Source organism: Lissotriton helveticus, chromosome 1_1 (genome assembly GCF_964261635.1).
Source record: "Lissotriton helveticus chromosome 1_1, aLisHel1.1, whole genome shotgun sequence".
Classification (NCBI taxonomy): Eukaryota; Metazoa; Chordata; class Amphibia; order Caudata; family Salamandridae; genus Lissotriton; species Lissotriton helveticus.
The window spans coordinates 387,616,090-387,641,271 of record NC_136057.1 but is presented as its reverse complement, the minus strand read 5'-3'; the positions used below and the strand labels follow the sequence as shown (position 1 = coordinate 387,641,271).

Below are 25,182 nucleotides of genomic sequence, written 5' to 3'. Positions count from 1 at the left end.
TCACCCCTCATCAGCCGAACTAGCATGACTCCTGTGGCATGGTGAGCACAGGACCCACGCCTGGGCCTACCCTTCATTGAGGGTGACAAATCCAAAAAGAACAATGCATTAGCACTCCGTCCATCAAATGTCAAACATTTACCCCCAGTACAGAGATCTAGGCGGAATCCATCTTTTTTTGCACACCATGCCATTCCAGTTTAGAACCAGCCATATGCAAATCAGTCTTGAAACTGCCAGACCAGGTCCTCCCTGGACCCGAAACAAGCATCCTGGGACCAGTTTCAGGGTATCACCCCATATCTAGGCTAGCTTGACTCCAGTGGCATTGTGAGCACGGGACCCACGTCTGGGCATACCCTTCCCACTTAGGGCAACAAATGCAAATAAGAATTGGATTGGATTCAAGCTAGCCTGGCTGATGAGGGGTGATACCCCGAAATCAGTCCCAGAATGCTTGTTTCCGGTCCAGGGAGGACCTTGGCTGGACTGTTCCCATTGAGAGCAGGGTCATGTCTGATTTACATATGGCTGGATCCAAACTGGGGTGCCATGATAAGCAAAAGAAGAATGGATTTAACCCAGATCTGTGACTGGGTGAGTGTTTGAAAAGTGACAACACTCCGTCCATCATCTTGCTGTGTTAAAATTTCCATAGGAAGCTGCCAGATAATGATCGGGATGCAATGACTGCCAGCGTGGAAAATCCTAACAAGCATTATTTAATTATTTTAGCTTTTTGTAAAGCACTGTATGTCTCCCTACCCTCAAAAGACCTTTCAATTTGAAATTTCTGTATCTAAGTCTTTTTCCCTAGTTAATCTTAGGGGATTTTAGCTTGACAAAATGAAGAACCCAGTGTCTTCACGGTGTGTTATGGTAAAAGATTGTGAGTCTCTGACCTATAATGTAAATGGCCAAACAGGCATTGTATTGTTTGGTTGCCCACTCAATCTTTCATAAAACAGGCGTGTTGGATAGTGGCCTTTATGGGTGTGACCTTGGAAATGATTGTTTTTTGCCCCTTTTTATTTACTATACTCACAGTAAATAATAAACCATTATTCACTATCCATAAGCAAGGTTCAAGCAGGATTGTGAGGATGTGACCTTGTCTGATGGTTGCAAAAACAACAGGTGATGGACAGAATGCAGAACAATGTCATACATTCACCCCAGTACAGAGATCTGGGCCTAAATCCATCATTTTTTTGCTCACCATGCCATTCCAGTTTGAACCCAGCCATATGCAAATCAGTCTTGACCCTGTGCCCCATGGGAACAGTCCAGCCCGAACTGCCAAGCCAGGTCCTCCCTGGACTGGAAACAAGCATCCAAGGACCGGTTTCGGGCTTTCAGCCCTCATCAGCCTGGATAGCTTGATTCCAGTGGCATGGAGAGTACGGGACTCACGTCTGAGCATACCCGTCCCACTCGGGGTGACAAATGCAAAAACAACAGGTGATGGACAGAATGCAGAACAATGTCATACATTCACCCCAGTACAGAGATCTGGGCCTAAAACCATTGTTTTTTTGCTCATCATGCCATTCCAGTTTGAACCCAGCCATATGCAAATCAGTTTTGACCCTGTGCCCCATGGGAACAGTCCAGCCCAAACTGCCAAGCCAGGTCCTCACTGGACTGGAAACAAGCATCAAAGGACCGGTTTCGGGCTTTCAGCCTGGATAGCTTGATTCCAGTGGCATGGAGAGCACGGGACTCACGTCTGAGCATACCCGTCCCACTCGGGGTGACAAATGCAAAAACAACAGGTGATGGACAGAATGCAGAACAATGTCATACATTCACCCCAGTACAGAGATCTGGGCCTAAATCCATTGTTTTTTTGCTCACCATGCCATTCCAGTTTGAACCCAGCCATATGCAAATCAGTCTTGACCCTGTTCCCCATGGGAACAGTCCAGCCCGAACTGCCAAGCCAGGTCCTCCCTGGACTGGAAACAAGCATCCAAGGACCGGTTTCGGGCTTTCAGCCCTCATCAGCCTGGATAGCTTGATTCCAGTGGCATGGAGAGCACGGGACTCACGTCTGAGCATACCCGTCCCACTCGGGGTGACAAATGCAAAAACAACAGGTGATGGACAGAATGCAGAACAATGTCATACATTCACCCCAGTACAGAGATCTGGGCCTAAATCCATCCAGATCAGTTGACTGGGGGTGAGTGTTTATATTGTCAATGCTCCGTCCATCACCACCTTTGTTTTTTCTTTGTTCGCCCTAAGTTGGCAGGGTATGCTCAGACGTGAGTCCCTTGCTCACTTTGCCACTGGATTCAAGCAAGCCCGGCTGAAGACGGCTGTAATGCCAGAAACCGGTCCTGGGAAGCTTGATTCCGGTCCAGGGAAGACATGGCTTGGCAGTTCGGGCTGGACTGTTCCCATGAGGCACAGGGTCAGACTGATTTGCATATGGCCATGTCTGAACTGGGGTGGCGGAGTGAGCTAAAGAACGGTGATGGATTAAACCCAGATCAGTTGACTGGAGGTGAGTGTTTGTATTGTCAACGCTCCGTCCATCACCACCTTTGGTTTTTCCTTGTCTGATGGTTGGCATAGGCATTTTCAGGCATCTTTTAGATTTTCCTGGGCAGCAAAGACACAGACCTGGCCTCAGGAGCTTGATACCCACAAGTTACACTTAATTTATGATGCACTTCAGCATCAACTGTGACTGTAACACCATCTGCTTTAGGCTTCAGCCATGTAGTGCCAGTGGTACTTGTCAAGCCCTCTCCTATCTCATCAATGATTTGGATGCTGTCCCATGCCTCACTAAGTAAGCTAGAGGCCTCATTCAGCTAGCTGAAAGCTGGAGCCAAGCAGTGCTTCAACGTGACATTTGCACTGTACTGGTTCCAAACTTCAGTTTCCTTCAGTGTTCAAGGTGGGAGGGAGCCATGTTCTTACCCTAGAGTCCATGGAGCACCAGGCAGCAGAATGGGCAGGCAGCTGAAGGTAAGTTTAAAAAACAGATAGTGGAAAAAGCTCTCAAATGTAATTGTGTATGCGGTGAGAGTGTGACATTTTGTGTCTGAGAGTGCTTGTGTATGGGTGAGTGAGTGTGAATGTGTGAGTGAAGGGGGGTAAAGACAGTGACTAAGCATTGAGTAAGCCAATGAGTGAGAATAATTCAGAGTAAATGCAACCGAGTTAGTGACAGTGATTGAGAATAAATAAGTGAGAATGAGGGATCGGGGGAGTGCACTGAGTGAGAATGAGTGTAAATGGTTGAATATAAGTGAGCATGAGTGATACAGAGTGTTTGTATAAGAGCCTGCAACCTGGAATGCTGGAGGCAAATTTTGGCTTGCAGAGAGGCACCCACGGAAAAATGCTGGTGATGGCATACTAGAGAATGGAGGTAGTTTTTAAATATGGGCACCCATAGCAAATGCTCAGGCTGGCGTATTGGAAATAATTCTTGGCATTTGGGGACACTCGTGGCAAAATGCTGGAGCTGGCATACTGGTAATGATTATTGACATGAGGGAGGACATCAAGTGCAAGAATGACAAAATGCTAGCTCTGACATAAGTGGTAATATTTCACATATTGGTCACCAATGATATACGGACGGCATCAATGGCAAAATGATGGCACTGACTTTTTGTAGGTAATTGTTGTTGTAAGGGATACACCCATTGTGCTGTGGCACAATGGGTGTAAATATTGATATATGGGGGCACAGTTGCACATTTTGAGTATAAAATGGAGTCACCTTAGGAGGAGCATCAGGCTTCATTGGACTGCTCCATCATAAAAGTAATTGAATATTTAATGAGTGCTCAGTCAGACACTGTAGCCGTTTAGCAAATGTATGTAAAAATTGTGCTTTAAAATGTTTACCCATTTGTTTTCAACATTTTCTTGGGGAAGAACCTGCCCCCAAACCTTCCTGAAAGAAGAGATGCTTGATCACTTCACTTGCTTGCTGGGAATTAGGGAAAGTATTGTATTATAACTAGGCTTTCCTGTTTTCAGTTTTTATTTTTTGTAAATTCTGGTGTTTTTTTTCAGTGTTTTCATGTGATTTCAATCCCTTAAAAACAGTGGTTATCAGTGGTTACACCTTTTCGCGCCATTAAAAACAACAGAAACAGTGTCTTTCCGGTGTTTATGGAACTTTTTGCTTTTATTATTGCTTGCTTTTCTGCAATGATAGTACATGGTATATAGACAGTGTACGTACAGTGTATATTGGGTCCAAATACATTTTTACACTCAAACTTATCGTAGTACACCATACAATACTTCTTCAGTGAGTCTTTGGTCATGCACGTTCACTCTTTCCTTCCCATGTAAACGTTTATCTGTGAAAAGGCCCTCTCAACATTGGCACTTGAGACAGGCAACGCCAAAATAGCCAGTACACAATTTGCTAACTCTGGCCACTGACATAGATTTTCATGCCAATACTGGTGCATCTGAAGATTGTGATTCTCTGCAACAGGTTCTGCAACATATATGTTGAACTGGGCGCATATGCCCTCAGAGTTATTGAAGCAGTCAGAAATAAGGCAGCACTTTTGAAACTCCGGAGAAAATTTCCCTTTACGGAAGGCATCTCTAACTTGTGCAGAATACCACAGTGAGGCTTCATTGACTTCAAATGCCATGGTTCCTGAAGGGCTATTTCCCATACATTGTAAAATAAATGTTCCTGAATTGCTCCTCAACATTTCTTTGCTTATCAAGTGGCAACCACTCTAACATGGAACATGTTGCAGTGCCAAAGTCACTAAAAGTGTCGCCCAGCCTACTCTCAAGGAGATGTTTCACATCTACACCAATTATGCTGAACACTTGGTAGACAAGGGTGTTTTCAGACTCTATAGTTTTTTTTATTATGCCCACTTCAGCAGTCATGCTTTCCTGTAAAAATCTAAAAATGCCGCAGTGTACTATTTTTTCAAATTACCAGCAATATGTGACCAAAGATCCTCACATTTCTTGTCTTTGGCATCATCACTCAGCAAAAGTTCTGTAAACGGTTGCCACATTGATAATATAGCATTCATGGCCTCTAGGACTGCGAAGCACCAGCTAAGTGGCCCAGTTGGGATGACTCTTTCTTTGATGCCACACAATGCACAAAATGAGAAATATTTCTGTTTTAGTTTCCGCGCATAACAAAACTGTGCACCAAAATGGACTAAAAAGTCAATAGCATTCTTCATTAACTCTGAAGATTGTAAAGCTGTTTTCAGCACACCATCTAACAAGTTGCAAGGAGCTCTTACAGGGAAGCACTTCAGCGCAGGTATCGATTTCAAAGGTCATCACACAACTTTTTCATATACGTAGCTGAATCACTGTAAATACAAACAATATGACTCCAATCTTTGTTGAACTTGGTAAGAACGTTTTGCAAAAGCAATCAAAGTGAAACTGTGTCCTATGTTTTACAAAAGTCTGGTGTCCTGTTTTCACCAGTATCCCAAATGCTTTGTGACTGCACTCTTTTCAAATATACCTGTCACTATACCTTGCATTGAATGTTTAAAGCCTGGGGCATTTGGCAATTCACCCACTACCAATACTGACTCACTAGAAAAGGGGTCTGATGTCGCAAAGTGTTTTACTCATTTTCTGTGGGTAAATGTGATGATATATATTGGGAAAGATTCTTATGAAACTTACATTTTTCCTATCAGCAAAAGACTCAAACTTAGCCAAAAAAATCAAATATGATTTTGATATTTCCTAATTCTCTACAGTTAATAAAATAAATGATTCTAACCCCAGTATCTTTAGACCAAAGACCACTAAACTGAAAAAAGGAAGACAAAACAATATTTTAGTGACATTCCTAAGCAACAAAACTCAAGCAGAATAATGTTAGCCCAGTCTTTTTTACTGCTACCTTATATAACAAAGTTACGTTGTATTGGCCCCTTCAGGAAGAAATAAAAATGACTCTTTCACTCTCCTTTTCCTATCTTTGAATGGCATTTAGTTTGTGGTTGTGCAGGTTTTTTTCAGTGTTTATATGTTTACCCTGGTGAGGGCTATTTTCCTTCCGGTGGGGTTTTATCAGTGTTTATAGGGTTAAACCTAAAACCAGACAGCCTAATTATAACAAACTAATTTCAAAGATCATCATTTGCCGCTGCTCTATGGAAGCATCAAGTAACTCTTCAAGTGAATTGGACATTTGTTTTGTTTGTAGTCCACTCAGTTATTGATGCCATATGAAATAGTTGAGATTGTGAGACTCAAAATCTACTATTAGAGCAATAACCTGTGGAAATGACCTGAGAGAACGACGAGACAGAAAATATATTTATGTTTTCCTTTTTTATTTTATTTTGCAGTTGGTGGTGCTGCCTTACCAGATGCTTTTGCATGAATCAACTAGACAGGCCTCTGGAATCAAACTAAAGGATCAAGTGGTGATTATTGATGAAGCCCACAACTTGATTGACACAATAACCAGCATATACAGCTCACAGGTGAACGGCTCTCAGGTGAGTTGGTACCCTAGTCACAGACACAGAACTGTAGAGCTGAAACTGTTTTTCGTATTTAAAAAAGAGGTGTAAAAACTCTTGTTTGACAAATACTGTTTAAGAATGTTTGAGAAAAATCTTTTTCGTGTTTTCTGCTTACTTGCATTTTGCTTCTCTGCCCTCGTAAGTTCCAGTGACAGACTTCCCAGACATCAGAGAAGTGTTAGACTGTTAAGCACTGTCAGTGTTGGTTTAATAAGTACAGGGACAACGAAAGAAGGTGCAAAGCATGTGGTAATTGACTGTGGATAGATTCAGTCCTATTTTAGCTCCTAAGCTCTTATTTCTATAGAATCACAACTTAAACATGCACTTTGGGTGATCATTATTTCAGTTCTGAACCTTTTCTTACCATTGCCAATTGCCATCAGATGAGCTACAGCACAAATCCACTGAAGGATTTTACTTTTATTCAGAAACCAAATATTTGAATTACATTAACATGGGTAAGTAGAAAGTATTGTTAACGTGATGAATAAAGCAACCAACCTCAAGGGGTTCTTATGAAAATGTTATGAACTTATCAACAGGACAAAACCTACTTGTTTGCTGTGGTTAGTTACCTAGCGTTAGATCTTTCAAAGGCGCACATGCTTGGAGTCATTCCAAGTTGTTAGGCTTGGAATTTGAGGTTGAAATGTTACATTGTCAGTGACAGAAATGCATTAATTTAATACTTTGTACAGCCTAGGCACCTCGTTATCCGACTCCTAAAACAGTCAATTTGAGAGCGTAGCACTCGACTCTCCTAGAGGATTCCATTGATCAAATTTCCAGTGTTTTTCACAAAAAAGGAGAATCCTCCAGAGATCTGCTGATCTGCTGTTAAGAACAAAATTATTTCCAGGCCCTACTATAGGCAGATCACTTCAAGGTTTACATTTGGTTACTTTTGCTTTGATCCTGAAACCTGTTTTTAAACTGAGCTAATCCTTCTACTCCTCCCTGTTAAAAGGTTCAAAGGGAGTATGTTGCTACGTAAAATAGTCCTCAATATCTATCCTATTCTCTCACCTTTTCTGATGACTGGGAAGTCAGTAGCCTAGTTGATGCACTTGCCCAATTACGGTCAGCTTGATTAATTGCGGTAGGAGCAGTAACCATTGTTATGGTACATATTGCAATCAATAGATATCTATATCTCTCTAGCTCTCTAGCTCTCTAGCTCTCTAGCTATCTATCTAATCACCTCCAGATGCTTGAAAAACACGTACTCCTTGTCAATAAATTAGCGACCCCACACATCGTTCGAGTTTGTGCAATTCTTTTTAATCTTCACAGGCCTTAGGACAACCCAATGCGTTTCGGCATCTACAGGCCTTGCTCACTGGTGGGGGAACTTTGTTATCGGTCATCTTTTTAAAGTGCAAAAACAAAACAACTCCTTGTTGTTATGTGCATTTATTAATAAATTTGTGGGAGGGGGGCGTGCGTGGTCTCTCCCTGCCCCCAAGTCAATTTTGGTCCTCTGGGACTCCATTCCCCGGAGCCCAGCTGAATACAGAGGCGGGGGTGGGTGCCGATTTCGTCCCCAGGGAACCACTCCCTAGGGCCCGGCTGTGCTAAAATGGGGAAGGAAAAATGGTCCCGCCCACTGGAAGCAGACTTTTCATCTGTTGCCTGCCTGCTTTCAATCTGGCAGGGAAACATGAGAAAATTGCTCTCACCTGCTGGAGCAGCATGTTTTTCAGACTAGATGTCTCACACTGAATGTGCGCTGCACGAACAAGTCACAGAAAAGATATGCAGTCTACTCCTTATCTTAATCTTATTTTAAGCGGCAGCATGCCCACATATACTTCAGCCAAGATATTCCCACCACTGCCCCAGAGCTGCTGCGCAAGCACAGGAGAGGGATGATTCCCTCCACTATTTACTTGGCTTATGTTTGAGGAGCCATGATCTGGGTTCGTCCAGGGGTACCCTTCAAGGTCTTTGATAGAACCAAAGACGATTCCTTCTTGGGAGTATATATGCCCCGAATGTGGATTAGGTGCCCTTCTGGAACAGACACTCTGATATCCTGGTGCAAAATAAGCACATTTCACGGTTCCTGGGGGCAGATTATATTTGTGTACTTGACCTCCACCTAAATCTCTCCCACCCGTCACTCCCTCAGTAACACCTGTGCACCATCAAACGGAGCACTTTGCAGAGTGAGTTTGACAATCGTGTGCTCGCGGATGCCTGAAGGGCGAAGTACACCAGCACCGGGTCTATTCGCTTTACTCTGTGCCTCTCACCCTGTACGTGCACTTCGATCACATTCTCTGTTACCGCTTAGTACTGGGCTTGGTGCGCCATGGTCTTGGTGGTCTCTGACTATGACGTCCATGTGGTTGATGTACGATGGAAGGCCCCACTTCCCCTGACTCCCGCGTGGCATCTCCAAAGAGATTGTCTGGGGGACCCAGCATTCTATGACTCCCAAGAATCTCATATCAAATACTTTATGGAAAACCATGTCTCAGTCTCTACCAGAGAAGTGTAATGGGACACATTTAAAGGGGTATGGAGGGGGATATGCCTACAAAAGGTGACAGGAGTACTTGGGACTCTAGGTAGAGAAAACAAGACTGTGGACCACAGGTTACCAGTGCTGGAATGGGAGGTGGACAGTGATACAAGGGGTCCTGTGTTTGCTGTTGCTCTTGGCGGGTTAGGCACTGAAAGTGTACCACCACTGGGTGGTACACTTTCAGTGCCTAACCCGCCAACACACACTGTTAGGGAGATAAATCGTGCCACCTAGTTAGCCCGCTGTGATACTCCCCCTAGCCCTATTTTAGACATAGCATCCCCAATTGGGAGCACCCTACATGCAGTCTGACATCCTGGTTGCATTCTGTGATTACTATTCTGCGGTGTCCCAGGAGCCCCCCAGCCGAGGTCATGGTGGGAGTTTTACTGTTTAGTCTACGCCTCCCCGCCACAGACCGTGAGAGCCTTGTCTCCCTAATCTTGATTGCTAATGTGCAACAAGCCATCCGCGACCTAGCTAGGAATAAAACTCCGCGTCTCAGCGGCTTGTCTGTTGAGTATTATGCCATTTTTCCTCAAGCCTCGCACCCAGCTTTACTTAAATGTATAACAATGCCCTGGATGCAAGGCATTTGGCGCCATCCTCCCGCAAATCTCTTCTGGTCTCCCTTCCCAAACCGGACAAAGATCCATCTGCACCATCATCCAACACACCGATTGCTATCGTAGGCAATTAATATACAGTATTGGGTAAAATCCTAGGAGGCAGATATGCACAGGTGCTCCCTAAACTTATTAACCCCGACCAGAACAGCTTTGTGCCCAGTTACAGTTCCTCTCAAAATGTCAGGTACCTCTTTTAGCTGCAAAACCAGGCCCCAGCCACTTTCTCCATGCAGCCTGCTTGATTTTAGACCTCAATAAGGCTTTTGACACACTCACGTGGGATAGGTATTGACCGGTATGGGACTAGCCAACCGTCTCCTAAAGTACACCAGACTATTCTAAGCAAAACCCACGTCCCGGGTGTGGACTGGGAGACTTATTTCGCCAGCCTTTTCAGTATGCTGGGGGTCTAGACAGGGATGTGTCTTGCCCTCCCCACTTTGTGATGGCGATGAAGCCCCTCGCTGACTGCCTTCGTAAGGAGGGTCTGAACCTGGGAATCCCCCTGGCTGACGGTATGCATAGTGTTCCTCTACACAGCAACCTGCTACTTTAACTATGTGATGCGTGCTCAAATCTCACATCCCTCATCCCCACGCTGGCTGTGTTTGCCAGTGTGGTGGGCATCTGCGTAATTTGGCCAAATCTAGCATTTACCCACTGGGCCCTGGTGCTCCCCAGCAGAAGGTGTCACTGGGGGTTCCACCCTCAGCTGGCAGGGCAACATGGTCCGGTACCTCGGGGTGCACCTTTACCATCTGACCGTCGACCTATTCAATGGGAATCTGAGGAAGGCCTTGTTGTTCCTGCGACCTCGCTGCACTTTTGGAAGCGGCTCCCATTCGCTGTCACAGGAAGAATAACCCTGTTGAAGATGGTCGTTTCTCCACCACCTCCTGTACTTCTTCTCTCATCTCCCCTTCTACTTCCCGGATCCTTATTTCATGATCTAGACACACTCTTAAGAGAGCTAATATGGGGTGACAAGTGGCACCCCATTGCACTGGCAAAACTGCAGCTACCTCCTGGCGCGGGCAGCCTCGGCGCCCCCTTCTTTGAGGCCTATTTTCTAGTCGCCCAGCTGCAGTGGCTGTCTTGTTGACTTGTGGGGCAGAACCTTGGGGAGACGGATCAGGGGAAACATACCCTCACGTTCAGGTTTTCGTCCAGGTATTTGGTGAGTTGTTGGCTTTCTCAAGTACTTTGGATGAGAACGGGAGGAGGGAGATTGGTTGGAAAATGTTGAGGTCGCTGGGGTCGGCAGAGGGCTTCTTTAGGAGGGGTCTGACCGCTGTGTGATTTCAACTCTTCGAGAAGGTTGCTGTGCTGATGGAAGGTGTTGAGGATGATGGTGAGTTCCATGCTGATAGAGTTGGGTCTGAGGTTGAAGAGGTTCAGTTCAGTTCAAAGCAAAGTTTATTTGGACTAGATAGTACTTAAACGTTTGAAATCTCCATAAATATAACTCCTAAAATCACAGTTCTTGAATTAAAATTATCATAAAATTCATATAATTAGAAATCATTGATCCTTCCGTCAGTCTGTATAACGTACTCCATGTCATATCGTAAAAACAAGCGTTACAGTTATATTCACATTTGAGGGTTTCTTTAACTTTTTGAATGAACTTCCCCATAGCGCAAGCTATATCTAAATCACTCATTTCAATTAAAAGATCTACTGCTTGTACCCTATTGTTAATACCATACTTTTTAAAAATTGGACAAAAAATCTCTTTCCGTATATCCAAAACCTTCTGACAATCCAATAATACATGTAAAATATCACACTTGGTTCTTAAGGTACAGACACATTTCCCCTTGATATCAATCATTGCTCTTTTTACACCGTTGTTAGTGTAGCAAGAGTTAACACCAATTCTTAACCTTAGTAATTCTCTTCTTAAGCAACGACAGCGCAATCTATCAATATATGGGAAATGTTGTTCATTTTGCAATGAGCTAGCCATAAACCGTACAGATTTTTTTCCCCAAGAGATAATCTTGAACCTGGGCTCAAGAAATTTCTTTCCCCAGGGCCCTAAGTTCCCTCTTGTCAACCTCAGTTTGTAAAGTCAGGGGGCACAATTTGAGCCTCATAATTCTACAAGCTTTAATAATAGTTTCTCTTATCCCTTTTGCCCACATTAGCTCGCTCTTCAATATCCCGTTTCTACACCATTGCGAAATGTTATGTTCTTCCCCCATCCCCTGGCCCTGCCAGAATCTTAATAGCGCCATGCAAGCCGTTATACCCCATGAAGTGATTCCTGTTTCTAATCCCACTGCCTGGACTATTGAGGACTTAGGAAATGATAGTCAATTTTTCAGGGTTTTTCCCTCTTCGGCATCCCATCCGTTTTTACCACTCAGGTATAGCAGTTCGGCTCTGTATAAGAATGGTGGTGTTACCATGGCTGTATTAGCTTTTAAGACCGGTCTATCCGACTTTTCACCACTAACTGAGGCTGATGGCCTCAGTTTTAATGCATCAAGATGGGGATGCCAGTTCAGATTTTTCTCAAACCACATCCCCAAGTACCTATATTCGTCTACCTTTTCCAACTTCTTGGAGCCCAAAAACCAGTTAAAACATATTTTTCTTCTTCCAAAGCTTAAAATCTTTGTCTTACCCATAATAACTACAAGTTTTTTAAGACTGCATTATTCGTTAAACCTTTTCATCTTTCTTTGCAGACCGATCTCTGTTTGGTCTATTTTTACAAGATCATCTGCATATAACAGACATGAAATATGTTTCCCATTTAACTTTGGACTAACCCCCCTTACAGTACCTAAGACTGAAGGTAAGTCTGCTATAAAAAAGGAGAAAAGTAGAGGGGCCAATATGCACCCCTGTCTTAGCCCATTTCCAATTGGGATTTTCTGTGATAAGCTCCCCTCTGTGTCCAAAATTATCTGCGCCCAATTATAGGTGTGTAGTGCTTGTATTAGCCTTAGCAGATCCCTTGGGATGTTATATCCAATCAGCGTCTCCCACAGCATCTCACGGTCCACTAGGTCGAATGCTGCGCGGAAGTCCATGAAGCAGCAGATCAGACATCCTCTCTGCTTTATAGACTTCCGCGCAATGGACCAGAGCGCAAAACAGTGGTCGACCGTAGAGTGCCCCTTCTTAAACCCCCCCCCCCAACCTGATTTGCTTCTGCCCAGTCCTTGAGTCTTTCCAAGATTGAAGAGGTAGTGGGGTTAGGGGTCGATGGGCACCCCAGAGTAGATGTACAACATGATGGCTCTGGTGATCTAAGTGGTGAGTGGGGACCAGGTGGTGATCGCTCATCTGGTGTTTGCTGGTTGGTTGAGGTTGTCGGGGCTGAGAGTGGTGGGTTGCCGATCAAAGTTGTTGGAGATGGTGGTGATCTTGTTGTGGAAGTGGTCCGAGAATTCTTTGACTGTTTTGAAGCATTCCTTCGTGTGATTGGCTGTGTAGTTGATGCTGGCAGTAATGGCTGACTTCTTGCCCCCCCCCCCCTATGCCTAAGTGGTAGTTCCGAGGGCTGCTCTGTGAGCAGCTCTGTTGGAGGAGTATTTGGTGGCGCACCACCACTTCTCTAGTCTGTAGCAGTTGTGTTTGGTGCTTTTGAACTTTGGAGTGTACCAGCTGTCATGTTTTGAGGTTTTGTTGGCTTTTGGTGCTTTTAGTGGGGCGACTCTCGGTGCATTTGGGGATCCATGCTTAGAATTTCTGGACGGCTTGATCGAGGTCTGGTGAGGTTGCGGGCTGTGTGGTGCTGATGGCCTGTATCCACTGGGTCCTTTTTACATTGCCCCTGCTTCAATGGGTGGTGTTGTGGTGCAGTGAACTATGGCGTGGTCGGTCCAGGTGAGTTTTGTGACTTTGGTGAAATTGATTCTGTTGCTGGAGTTAAAGAGTGCCGTCAAGTGTGTGTCCGGCTTTGTGCATGTTTTTTTGGTGATTAGATGCAAGAGGCAGATGTTGTTCAGGTTCTCCAGGAGGGTGGTGGAGTTAACGTCGTCTAGGTCCTCAACATGGAAATTAAGGTTGACAAGAAGGATATGTTGGGAGTCGATGGCTAAGGGGATGATGAGGTTGGCGATGGCATTGCAAAAGGCTGGTCGGAGTCCTGGGGGTCTTTAGGTGAGGGTGCCTATTATCGTGGTCTTGGCGTTGGTCTGAAATCAGAAGTTGAGGTGTTGCATGAGAGGTGCTGGGTCATTTTTGGTGAAGGTGCATCGGAGGGTCTCCTAGAATATGATGGAGGTGCACCCGCTGTGTTTGTTAATGCGGTCTTGGTCTATCATCTTGTAGCTGTCAGGAGTGACTGTGGCGATATCTGGGTTCGAGAATGGGTTGAACTATGTTTTGGTGATGAAGGCCACGTCAGTAGAGAGGGGAGGGTGGTGATGGTGTCCCAGATTTCTGTGGGCTATTTGCCGAGGAAGCAGACATTTAGCAGGTGCATTGGAGCAGTACCGAGTTGTTGGTAGTTCTCTGTGCTGTGGCAGTGTGGGTGTCCATGGAGGCGGTACAGTGTGTCAGGAAATGTGGCAGTGGCGGCAGGTGAAGGGTCCTTGGTTGTTTCAGGTCCCGAGATCTTGAGCCAGAAGCTCCTCTGTGGTAGGGAGGCGGATAGAGGGAGGACCAGAGGTCTTGGCGTTGGGAGTGGTTCATGTACAGATGGGCTTGCTTCCGGCGCGCTAGTGGTGCGCCCGCTGCGCAGTCACTCCATTAGTAGTCCTGGCAAGTGGGAAGGGCTGTTGGGAGGAGGGAATCCGGAAGACCTTCTGGAGCGGGAAGAGAAACAGCAGGAACAGGCAAGGTATACACAACAGAGGGCACAAACCCAAAAACAGCCAATAAAGTACCCAAAACTTGAATCCAGTTCTAACTAGATAAACGAAAGTTAAGCAAGTCAAAAGCAAGTAAAATTAAAGTAAACATAAGCCAATACCATTAAGTGGAATAATGCTAGCTTGAATCAGGCGGTCTTGAGTGCAGCAGGATTGATCTGGCAACAGTGGTGACTGGGAACGCAGTCCCAGGTCCGCGGAGCTTAACGGCTGCAGTGGGGAGTAGCGCAGTGACCAAGGTTCAAGGGCTGCTCAAACAATAACAACGTGGAGGTTTATGGGGACCAGGAGAAGAGCAATCTGAAGCATTACTCCTGCATAAGAGTGAGTGGGATGGGTGGAGTCTTTGCTATGCATTGTGATTTTTAGTACCTTCTTTTGACTGTCTAGGAACTCTGTGATGAGCCATATCATTGGAAAATTAATTCCCAACGCTAAATTAATTTAATCAGTCTAGCAGGTCTTGCTAACAATATTGGAACACACAGATAACATTTATCATGAAATTGAACGTTTTAATGATTTCAGACAATTTTACCTTTGTGGTATGAGATTCCTACTGATAGTATTGATTTTGATTTCAAGATGCTGCTTGTTTTAAAATCCTTAAAATAAATGTGGATTAAATTAAACCTCCATATGGGTAATGAGTCGTGAAATAACTACCGTATGGGAGGTCTGTTAGGTACCAAACAAATAACTGCGAAATATATATTATCTTTTTGCAATAATTGTGTCCCTAAACATTCTGTTCTTAAATACCAGCTTTCCATTTTCAATTTTGGTTCAGCAAAAATTCCCAGAAAGAAAAGTGACATTTTGTTTGAATGTACCCACCCGAACCAAATGCCAACTTTTTTCATTTAATAAAACTAAGTGTTTTGTTTCTGTGTATAGTAGTGTTTTTGTACTCTCATATACTGCTGCCCTACAATGGGCAGAATTGGTATCGCATGCCCATGTTGCCTCCCTTATGCTCGTGGTAGCCAGCAAATTATGTGGATGCCCGCCAGAAACAGAGGGATGCACCCAGTTGTCAGGGTAACATAATGTCACGAATGTTCAACTTAACTCAGGAAAAGAGTAATCTTGTAAAGATTAGAATGCTGAAAATATACCATGGAGGACCACCATGATATGTAGGATTCTTACAATATGGCAAGAAGTTTGAGTTTCTCTGAGTGATGCCTTTGTGGCTTGTGGTGGGAATACGCTTGCATTTCCCTAAAAGGTAAGCAGCTACTGGGTATAAACACAGCTTCATATGTGAAAGTTAGTAGGTTAATTGACTTTCCTGAGCATTTGATTTGGCTGATGTGAAAGACATTGATGCAATGGCAATGGCAGTGTGAAACCTACTTTCTATAGTCTATTTTAAACATTTCAAAAAGTTCACATTTTACCAGTTAGTGTACATCATGGAAGGAGACATGGCAAGTCTATCATCTAACTAGGTTGATGCTTTATTTCTATATTTAATCCCCCAATTTCCCTTGTAAAGTGCTTTTGTAATATGTATCATGTTTTATATTTTACAGCTTTGTCAAACCTACTCTCAGCTGTTACAGTACATGGAAAGATACAGGTATACAACCTAATTATTTATGAATATCTGAATTTCAGGATGTTTTTTTAGAATGTGTTTCATATAATTGAGTAGCTTACATTTTACTGTTTACCTTGGTTTTATTATTGTTCACTGGTATAACTGCATTTGCCTTTGTAAGTCTTGTTGCGACTTCCTTTAATTTAATTGTCCCTGCTGCATTTCAAGTACCACCTAATACCACTGGGGTGAAGAATTATGAAATACTTTTTATTCTAAGTGCTGACTAAAAATGATTTTGTCTCTTTACAAAAGTAATCTAGTCTTTGATTGCTGGCACCAGATATCAGAACTCGAGAGTTGTGATGTCCCCACAATAGTGACCTCCTAGCCTGTATACTATAGAACTCTAGAATTGCGCTGCCGAAGGTCAACCGTGAAAGAGGAGAGCCAGACAAGTGATGTTCTGCCGAAGAGATGGCACTGGGTTTTAGAAGAGCGAAGTACCTTATGCTAATTGCAGCTCGACCTGGATTTGCCATTTGAGGTCGAACCTAGTCATTTCCTGGCCTCTTGGGACAAGTACATACAAAGTGCCCCACTGGAGGACGAATTATCGCTTCCACAGTTACAGCTCTGTAACCAGACCCTGGAATCTGGTGTGGTGCCTATATGCTGGAAAACGGCTATAGTCTAGCTATTGTTAAAAAAAAAAAAAAAAAAGCTGAAGCGTTCTCTACAATTTTGGCTAATTACAGACCAATCTCTTTTCTCCAATTTCCAATAAAGATACTTAAACAACATATTAGCAAAATCCTGTCCCATCATTTGGAGAACCATTCATTGTTAGAGGAGGAGAAAGTAGGCTTAAGACCCGGCCACGGCACCAAGTCCGCTTTACTCTGCTCCACTGACGAAATGCGCAGGATGGTTGAGAGTGGACAGTTCAGTCAGTAGTGCTTGTCCTGCTTGACCTGTCAGCAGCCTTTGACAAGGTGAACCACCAAACCTTACTCTCTGGATTAGCTTCAGTAGGTGTTGGTGGTCTTGTGTCAATATGGGTAAAATCATACTTACAAGATCGTTGCAAGGCTCTGGCGGTGCCCCATCTCTGTTCTAGCGTCAGAACTACTCAAAGTGGAGTCCCACAGGGCTCTTCACTCAGTCCAATTATGTGTGTCTACATTGAGCCATTGATCGGGCTTATTAAAACCTATAAGATCAAGGTTATCAATTATGCAGACAATATTCAACTCATTTTAACACTTAACAACAATCAGTTTGACTCGATCAGTAGTTTTCACGACTGCAAATTGGACATCTCAAATTGGATGAGTGTAAATTCACTGAAGCTAAACTGAGGTAAAACAGAGCTTCTGTTTTGTTCCTCCTGTAAAGTTCAAGTATCTGTGCCTTCACATTTTTGGCCTCAGTCTACAGAGACTCCTCTTACCGCCTCGGAGAAGGTCCAGAACCTTGGGGGAACATTGGACGAACATCTTTCATTTGAAAAGCATGTTAATGGAGTTGTATGGGTCTGCTTTACTCTTCTTCTGAGCCTCAGAAAAACGTTTTCTAATGTTAGCTGCTCAAGCCAAATCTCTAATTGCCAGGTGTGTAGTGCTTAGTAGGTTGGATTATTGTAATGCCCTTCTTTTGGGAGCCCCTAATGACCTGATTTAGAAATTGGATAGAGCTCAGGATGCCACAGCCAAACTGATGTTAAATATACCACAAATTCTTCTGCCTCTATTGCTCTTAGAGGTCTTTACGTGTTGCCCATTAAACAGAGGATCCTTTTTAAATCTCTTTGTATTGTATTCAAAGCCTCCAGAATAAGGGCCCAAAGCCACTGCAGACCAGACTGAGGAAATACACCCCAGGAAGGCTTCTACGTTTAGCCACAACTAATCGTGTTCTAGAAAATAGATTCAGTAGGGTGCGTCAAGGCAGGGTGTGCCTCGCCTATCAAAGTTTTGCAGATTTCGGGATAAGAAAATATGGTGGGTTTCCTGGTTGCCAGCTGATCCTGAGCACTGCAGGGCCTTTTTGTCAGCTGGGATGCAGATTCATGCCACCCCTTTTTGCTGGCAATTTCTCCCTTGTGTCTAGTGAGTTTTCTGCCCCCTTCAAGCGTCAGAATTGGGGTAAAAAACCCTCAGGTTCACCCCCATTTGCCAGACTGTTCCACCCGGAATGGCAGTGGCCCATACCCAAAGGGGGTGCTCCCCAAACAGTAATTTAGTGGGGTGGTTCCCCAAGCAGGACTCCACTAGCAGTACACAGCGTGGGAAAGGGGGCACTGTCCCCTTTCCAGCGCGGCATCTCCTGTGTTGATCCATACTCGGTCAGAGTTATACCCACCACGAACAAAATAAAGCGAACTAAAGGGAAAGCAGACCAAGCCGTTAGCACCTACTGCATTCACTTTGTTTTGCTGTGATGTCAGCTCATGTCACCGCAGCAAAACAGAAGAATTTTATTTTCTTGTGCAGATGTCAACAGGTTTCCCATTTCCAACTTCTGTAGGTAATGTTGCTGTCTGGAACATACCCACAGCTGCCAGCAAAAGGTTTAAAAAACTATTATCTGCTAACCTTCCTTACCAAATATTTTAAAATAAACAGTTTTCATCCAAACCCGAGTAAACACCACATCCTGTAAATAAAATGTAATTAGCAATTTGAAACTTTGTTAAATATGGAAAAAAATGACAGCAAATAAAATGTGTCACACTGATCAATTACAATTAATATATAATTAAGAAATACATTGCTATATTTAATAATTTTTCACAATAATAATGAACAAAACAGAATACAATAAAACAGCATAGTACAAAACAATATTACAGTAAGCTGTATTTTAAATTTGGATAATATTGTAAAGAAAAACAAATATATACTTACCTTCGATATTTTTGTGTACAATATGTTTATAGTTGCCATATTTTTGAGGTGATATTTAGTGGAAAGACTGATTTCAATACCTCGTACATCTCACTCCAGAATAAGGGCCCAAAGCCACTGCAGACCAGACTGAGGAAATACACCCCAGGAAGGCTTCTACGTTTAGCCACAACTAATCGTGTTCTAGAAAATAGATTCAGTAGGGTGCGTCAAGGCAGGGTGTGCCTCGCCTATCAAAGCTTTGCAGATCTGGAATAAGTTACCATCTCAATTAAGATCTCAGACTGACTTGCTCAAGTTCAGGAAAGCCCTTAGAGCCTGGCTTTTTCCAAAATAACATTGATTAGGATGACAGCAGTATTCTCCTCCTTGTTGTTTCTTTTTCCCCCCTCCCTGCCTTTTACCAGTACTTGAGCAAAATTAGTGCCATGATACCAGTCTGGTCACAGTGCGTTCTATAAATACTGCATACAAATACAAATTTACCGTACAAAAGGTACAGGCCTTCATGTGTTCTCTTTTCTCTGTAGTCAAATGTTTTCTTAAATTCCCAATTTGCATTGGTTTGTCTGCAGACGCCTCAGGCAGACAAACACTTTTCTTTCTTGGAGCTGCTGGTAAATATTGCAGGGGCCATCTCCTTGGAAGTCAGCCACTTTCGGCTAAGATTCCATTTGTAAAGATAAATCAGATGGTTTAAGGAATGTGGGCGACCTATGACAAAGGCAAGGGTGTCTTTTCTCTCTTCTCTAGGCCCTTGGTAGTTGGCATCTGCTGCCTTCTTTGCCCACGCCACCCACTTCTCGTCTCAGAGATTTATAGTGGTGGGGTATCATTATCAACAGAAGTGTGGGAACCCTGGATGTTTATGGGCTGGCTGTTGCCAAACATTTATGTGAGCAATACTAGACAGGGGCTTTGCACACACATTGAGAGACAGAAGTACTTGTGATTAGGTGAATGTTGTGTGCGTACACAAAAAAAGTGCTTGCCCTCCACACAGTTGTGTTCATTTTGTTCATTTATCCAGCTGCCTAAGCTTGAATTTTCAGGGGTACACTTTTGACATTGTAATGTTATTAAAATGCCTCAGATAACTTGGTAATGTATGTTGTTGTTCTCTGGCAGCAGCCGAGATGGGAGGAGGGCAGTCATTAACCTATATGGATTTTTAGGTCTGGCTTGCCAGTCAGCTGCCCTTTTAACCTGCACCAATATTATTCTGCAGTTCTTTGCTTCCACACAAATACATAGCCTTTCCTATAATATTTACTTGTAATGCTTCACATTACCATACAATAATCTCTTAAAGCTAGACCAATTGGCATTGGCAATGCCTGTTGGAAATGTGTGCACCCTCACAGATTCTGGACGTTTTCCTAACTGAAACGTGAGAAAAATGTGTGACTTAAGCCAATGTTTGAGATTTGCAAGGCATTCGGGATAAGAAAATATGGTGGGTTTCCTGGTTGCCAGCTGATCCTGAGCACTGCAGGGCCTTTTTGTCAGCTGGGATGCAGATTCATGCCACCCCTTTTTGCTGGCAATTTCTCCCTTGTGTCTAGTGAGTTTTCTGCCCCCTTCAAGCGTCAGAATTGGGGTAAAAAACCCTCAGGTTCACCCCCATTTGCCAGACTGTTCCACCCGGAATGGCAGTGGCCCATACCCAAAGGGGGTGCTCCCCAAACAGTAATTTAGTGGGGTGGTTCCCCAAGCAGGACTCCACTAGCAGTACACAGCGTGGGAAAGGGGGCACTGTCCCCTTTCCAGCGCGGCATCTCCTGTGTTGATCCATACTCGGTCAGAGTTATACCCACCACGAACAAAATAAAGCGAACTAAAGGGAAAGCAGACCAAGCCGTTAGCACCTACTGCATTCACTTTGTTTTGCTGTGATGTCAGCTCATGTCACCGCAGCAAAACAGAAGAATTTTATTTTCTTGTGCAGATGTCAACAGGTTTCCCATTTCCAACTTCTGTAGGTAATGTTGCTGTCTGGAACATACCCACAGCTGCCAGCAAAAGGTTTAAAAAACTATTATCTGCTAACCTTCCTTACCAAATAATTTAAAATAAACAGTTTTCATCCAAACCAGAGTAAACACCACATCCTGTAAATAAAATGTAATTAGCAATTTGAAACTTTGTTAAATATGGAAAAAAATTACAGCAAATAAAATGTCACACTGATCAATTACAATTAATATATAATTAAGAAATACATTGCTATATTTAATAATTTTTCACAATAATGAACAAAACAGAATACAATAAAACAGCATAGTACAAAACAATATTACAGTAAGCTGTATTTTAAATTTGGATAATATTGTAAAGAAAAACAAATATATACTTACCTTCGATATTTTTGTGTACAATATGTTTATAGTTGCCATATTTTTGAGGTGATATTTAGTGGAAAGACTGATTTCAATACCTCGTACATCTCACACAGTACAGCTCATCAGCAACTTACTACTTTGAATGCTTGCTTGTAAAAATGTAGTCTAATTTAAATGTCCCTACAAATCATTGTCTGAGAATTTTTCTGCATTTCGTTGGTGCAGAGAAACACATTTTGTTAAAGGGCAAGAACATGCCATTGTTGGAAAAAGATAACTGAAGTCTACTGGACCACAATGATTTGCAGAAAACACTTGCCACTCCACATTAAAATTAACCAATTTTACACACCAGCTTAAGCCTTTGAAGACTAGCTTAGTTACCAGAACCACAAACATTGAAAACATCCACTTATATGGATTGTAGTTTTCTTTAATCGGACATGTTGATATTTTAGTGAGGTTGTGGGAAACATTGGTTGTCTTAAAAATGATCTCATAAAGTTATGTTATATGGTTTTATGTAACACGTGTCTGCTGATTTACTTTACCCTTCAGCTCTTTTCTTTTCAGATGTTTGTGTATCCGGTGGTGGATTTGCAGGCAAAGGTTGTCAATAGGGCTACAGGGGCTAACCCAGTCTCCAGTCTAAGTGGCGCAATGGGGGGTGGGGCAGATCTTCAAGGGTCCTCCATTCAGCCCAATGTTTGTAATATTTGGCAGGCTTTGGGGACTTCTCGTCACATTCTGCAGAGAGGTTCCAGCATTTTGCATTATGAGACTCCGTGGGTGCATTGAGTGGTGCTGTGGTGTTTGAGCTTTCTTGATGTTGCTTTCCTGAGGGAAATGGGGGTTTTATTTACGAAGTGCCAACCAACCCTGAATTAGGGTGATCAAAGTACATCTTATTTACATTTTGTTTTTTAAATAAACATAATTCGAGTTACTCATGGTTGTACTCTTTAAGCTCGTATTATGGATTTGGTACAACTGTCTGCAATTCACAACAGAAAGTTTGCAGGCTTGTTGCTATTTAAGGAGGTTGATCACTGTGACAAAGTTAAGGAACGGTAACGGAGAAGCTCAGACTCTGACATGAAATTCACTTGCAGGCTTGCATGACTGGTAGCAGTCAGAGTTACAGTGGAGCAAAAGTGATAGATCCAAAAATGTCACTAGAAGTGATTGATAGAGCTGGATTAGTATGAAGTATAAGACAATTAAAGATTAAGTAAATATGGGAGTTCAGTCAAATAAGGTGTAGCTGAAAATAGTTCACAAATACATTGCAGAAATCCGATTAGCTGCAAATTATTACTTTTTCAGCCATTATTTTTCTTGGGACTAACTTTAAAACATATGTGTGTGTTTAATTTGCCTAATTCACAGCTATGCTTCGGGTTACCCAAGTAAACAAGGTTGTATACAATATTCTTCACCTGCCCACAGATGCTTTAAAGTTACACCAGTTTTCTTAAGCGTAAAACGTTTTGGAACTTGGGATAAATAATTATGCTTTAATTCAATTTAATTATGCCCCTTCCAATATTAGTTTAAATACAGTTACTCTTATTTACCAAGGGATAATATTCCTTGTATGTTTAAGAAGTTATCGTGCCCATTTCCTATGGGTCTGTGAGGAACTGCTCACAATAAAGGCAATTATGAGCAGCGGATACATTTTGAAGCCTGTCCTAAATTACAGAGGGATTATAATTCCAAGCTGTTTGATCATTTATCCCGCCCTTACTGTGTTCCCCCGACTGATTTTGGTAGGTCAAACCTGTTGAAATGTATCAGGGGAGTGGTAAATACTGATTCTTCATGTGATGCCTGCCATTTTTAATTATAAATCTTAGTTGCCACATCCTGTACATGCCTGACCATAAGTTAATGGTATTCGGATCTAGGTGTGAAAAATCACCCACTATGTTCTGCACCAACTCGTAATAAGGCCCGAAGTTATATGCATTCGCACTCCGCTTTTCATAGATTATACATATTTTCCTAGCAATTGGATACACATATTCAAATGTAATATTGTTCTTGTATTTATTTATTTATTTATTTATTTTCGGTATTTATAAAGCGCGACACTCATCCCAAGGGATATCACGGCGCTGTGAACCAAGAGAGACTACTGAGGTATTGCTGGGGGGTTATGTTTTTAGGGAAGGGTTATGTTTTAGGGAAAAGGTGGGTTTTCAGTTTTTGACGAAACTGAAGATAGTTTGTGGTGTGTCTAAGGTCGGAAGGTAGGTCATTCCATCTTCTGGCTGCCAGGTAGGAAAAGGCGCGGCCACCTGTTCTGACTTTGTAAATACGCTTAGGTTTGGCCAGAGCTGATTGACTTGATCGTAGATTCCTGTTGGGAACGTAGAAATCGATCCTCCCTTGGAGAATTGTGGGGCCAGTTTTGTGAAGAGCTCTGTGCGTGTGACTTAGTAGTTTAAAGACAGCTCTCTGGCGCATCGGTAGCCAATTACGTTTTTTTAGGCATTCCGATGCCGAGTCTCGCTTGCCTTTATTGCAGACCAGTTTGGCCGCCTGGTTTTGCAAGACCTGAAGGTGGGAGAAGAGTTGTTCGTTCATCCCCTCGAATAATGCGTTGCCATAGTCCAGGCGGCTAACCAGTAGGGCTTGGGTGACTGAGCGTCTGCAATCCAGGGGTATCCAGGGGAATATCTTTGAGAGAAGTTTGAGTATGGCAAAACCTTTGCCCCAGAGTGATCGGACGTGGTCCTTCATGGACAGGGCGTCGTCCATGATGATCCCCAAGTTTCTCGCGTGTTGTTTTGGAGTGGGGGCCGGTCCTAGTGTGGGTGGCCACCATGTGACGTCCCATATGAGTTTGGCTCCCCCGAACAAGAGAATCTCCGATTTGCCGGCGTTTAATTTTAGGCAGTGGTTGTGCATCCATTGGGCCATCTCGGAGAGACAGTCGTGCAGCTTTTTCTTTGTTGTCTCAGGTCCTTCATCCATTGCCACCATCAGCTGTGTATCATCAGCATAAGAGCATATGCCAATGCCCCACTTCCTTCCAATGTCGGCCAGTGATGAAATATAGACATTGAAAAGAGTGGGGCTCAATGAGGCCCTCTGGGGGACCCCACAGCCGATGGTGTTGGGTTTTGAGTGGAACTGACCCATGTGCACTGCCTGGGTACGATTGTTCAGGAAGGATCGAATCCAGTTCAGTGCTGCTGATTGCACTCCTTTACTCAGGAGTGTGTTTAGCAGGCAGTCGTGGGAAACCATATCAAACGCCGCTGACAGGTCAAGCAGTATCAGTGCCACCGATCCCCCTTGATCAGTGGAGCATCTAATACTGTCCGACACTGCCAGCAACGTTGCCTTGGTGCTATTGTTAGCTCAAAAGCCGGTTTGAGATGGATCCAGGAGAGAGTTATCTTCCAGATACCGGGTCAGTTGTATATTGACCGACTTCTCCAAGGCTTTGGAGAGATAGGGAAGCTGGGAGATAGGTCTGTAGTTCTCTGGATTAGGAATGTCGGATCCTGCTTTCTTCAAGAGGGGGGGTCATAGAGGCGTGTTTCCAGGCCTCAGGGAAGGTAGCGGTGGTTAGCGACTTGTTGAAGTGTTGGGTGACAAGGGGGCAGAGCGTGGGAGCGATTTTGGAAAACACGAAGTGGGGGCAGGGATCCGAGGGGGCACCGGATTTGATTGTGCTCAGTAGCGCTAATACCTCCTCTTCAGAGAGTAGTTGAAAACCGGTTAGACAAGGTGTATTGTCTGAGTCTAATTGGTCGTTGCGTCTTTCTGATGTCATGTGCTCGCCAGGGTTGTCCGGCTTGCTAGGGGTATTTAGGGGAGTGAAGGTGGAGGATATTCTATTGATTTTATCGGAAA

At 43.5% G+C, this 25,182-nt stretch overlaps 1 protein-coding gene across 3 annotated transcripts in view; it reads left to right on the top strand.

Annotated features, from left to right (window-relative positions):
* DDX11 (DEAD/H-box helicase 11) overlaps positions 1–25,182 on the top strand; it is a 471,297-nt gene that overhangs the window by 156,749 nt on the left and 289,366 nt on the right. For all 3 annotated transcript variants that reach the window (XM_078673722.1, XM_078673723.1, XM_078673721.1), the window contains exons 10-11: positions 6,342–6,494; positions 16,054–16,100. In XM_078673722.1, the coding sequence (XP_078529848.1) occupies positions 6,342–6,494; positions 16,054–16,100 (200 nt within the window). The remainder of the gene's footprint in view (positions 1–6,341; positions 6,495–16,053; positions 16,101–25,182) is intronic.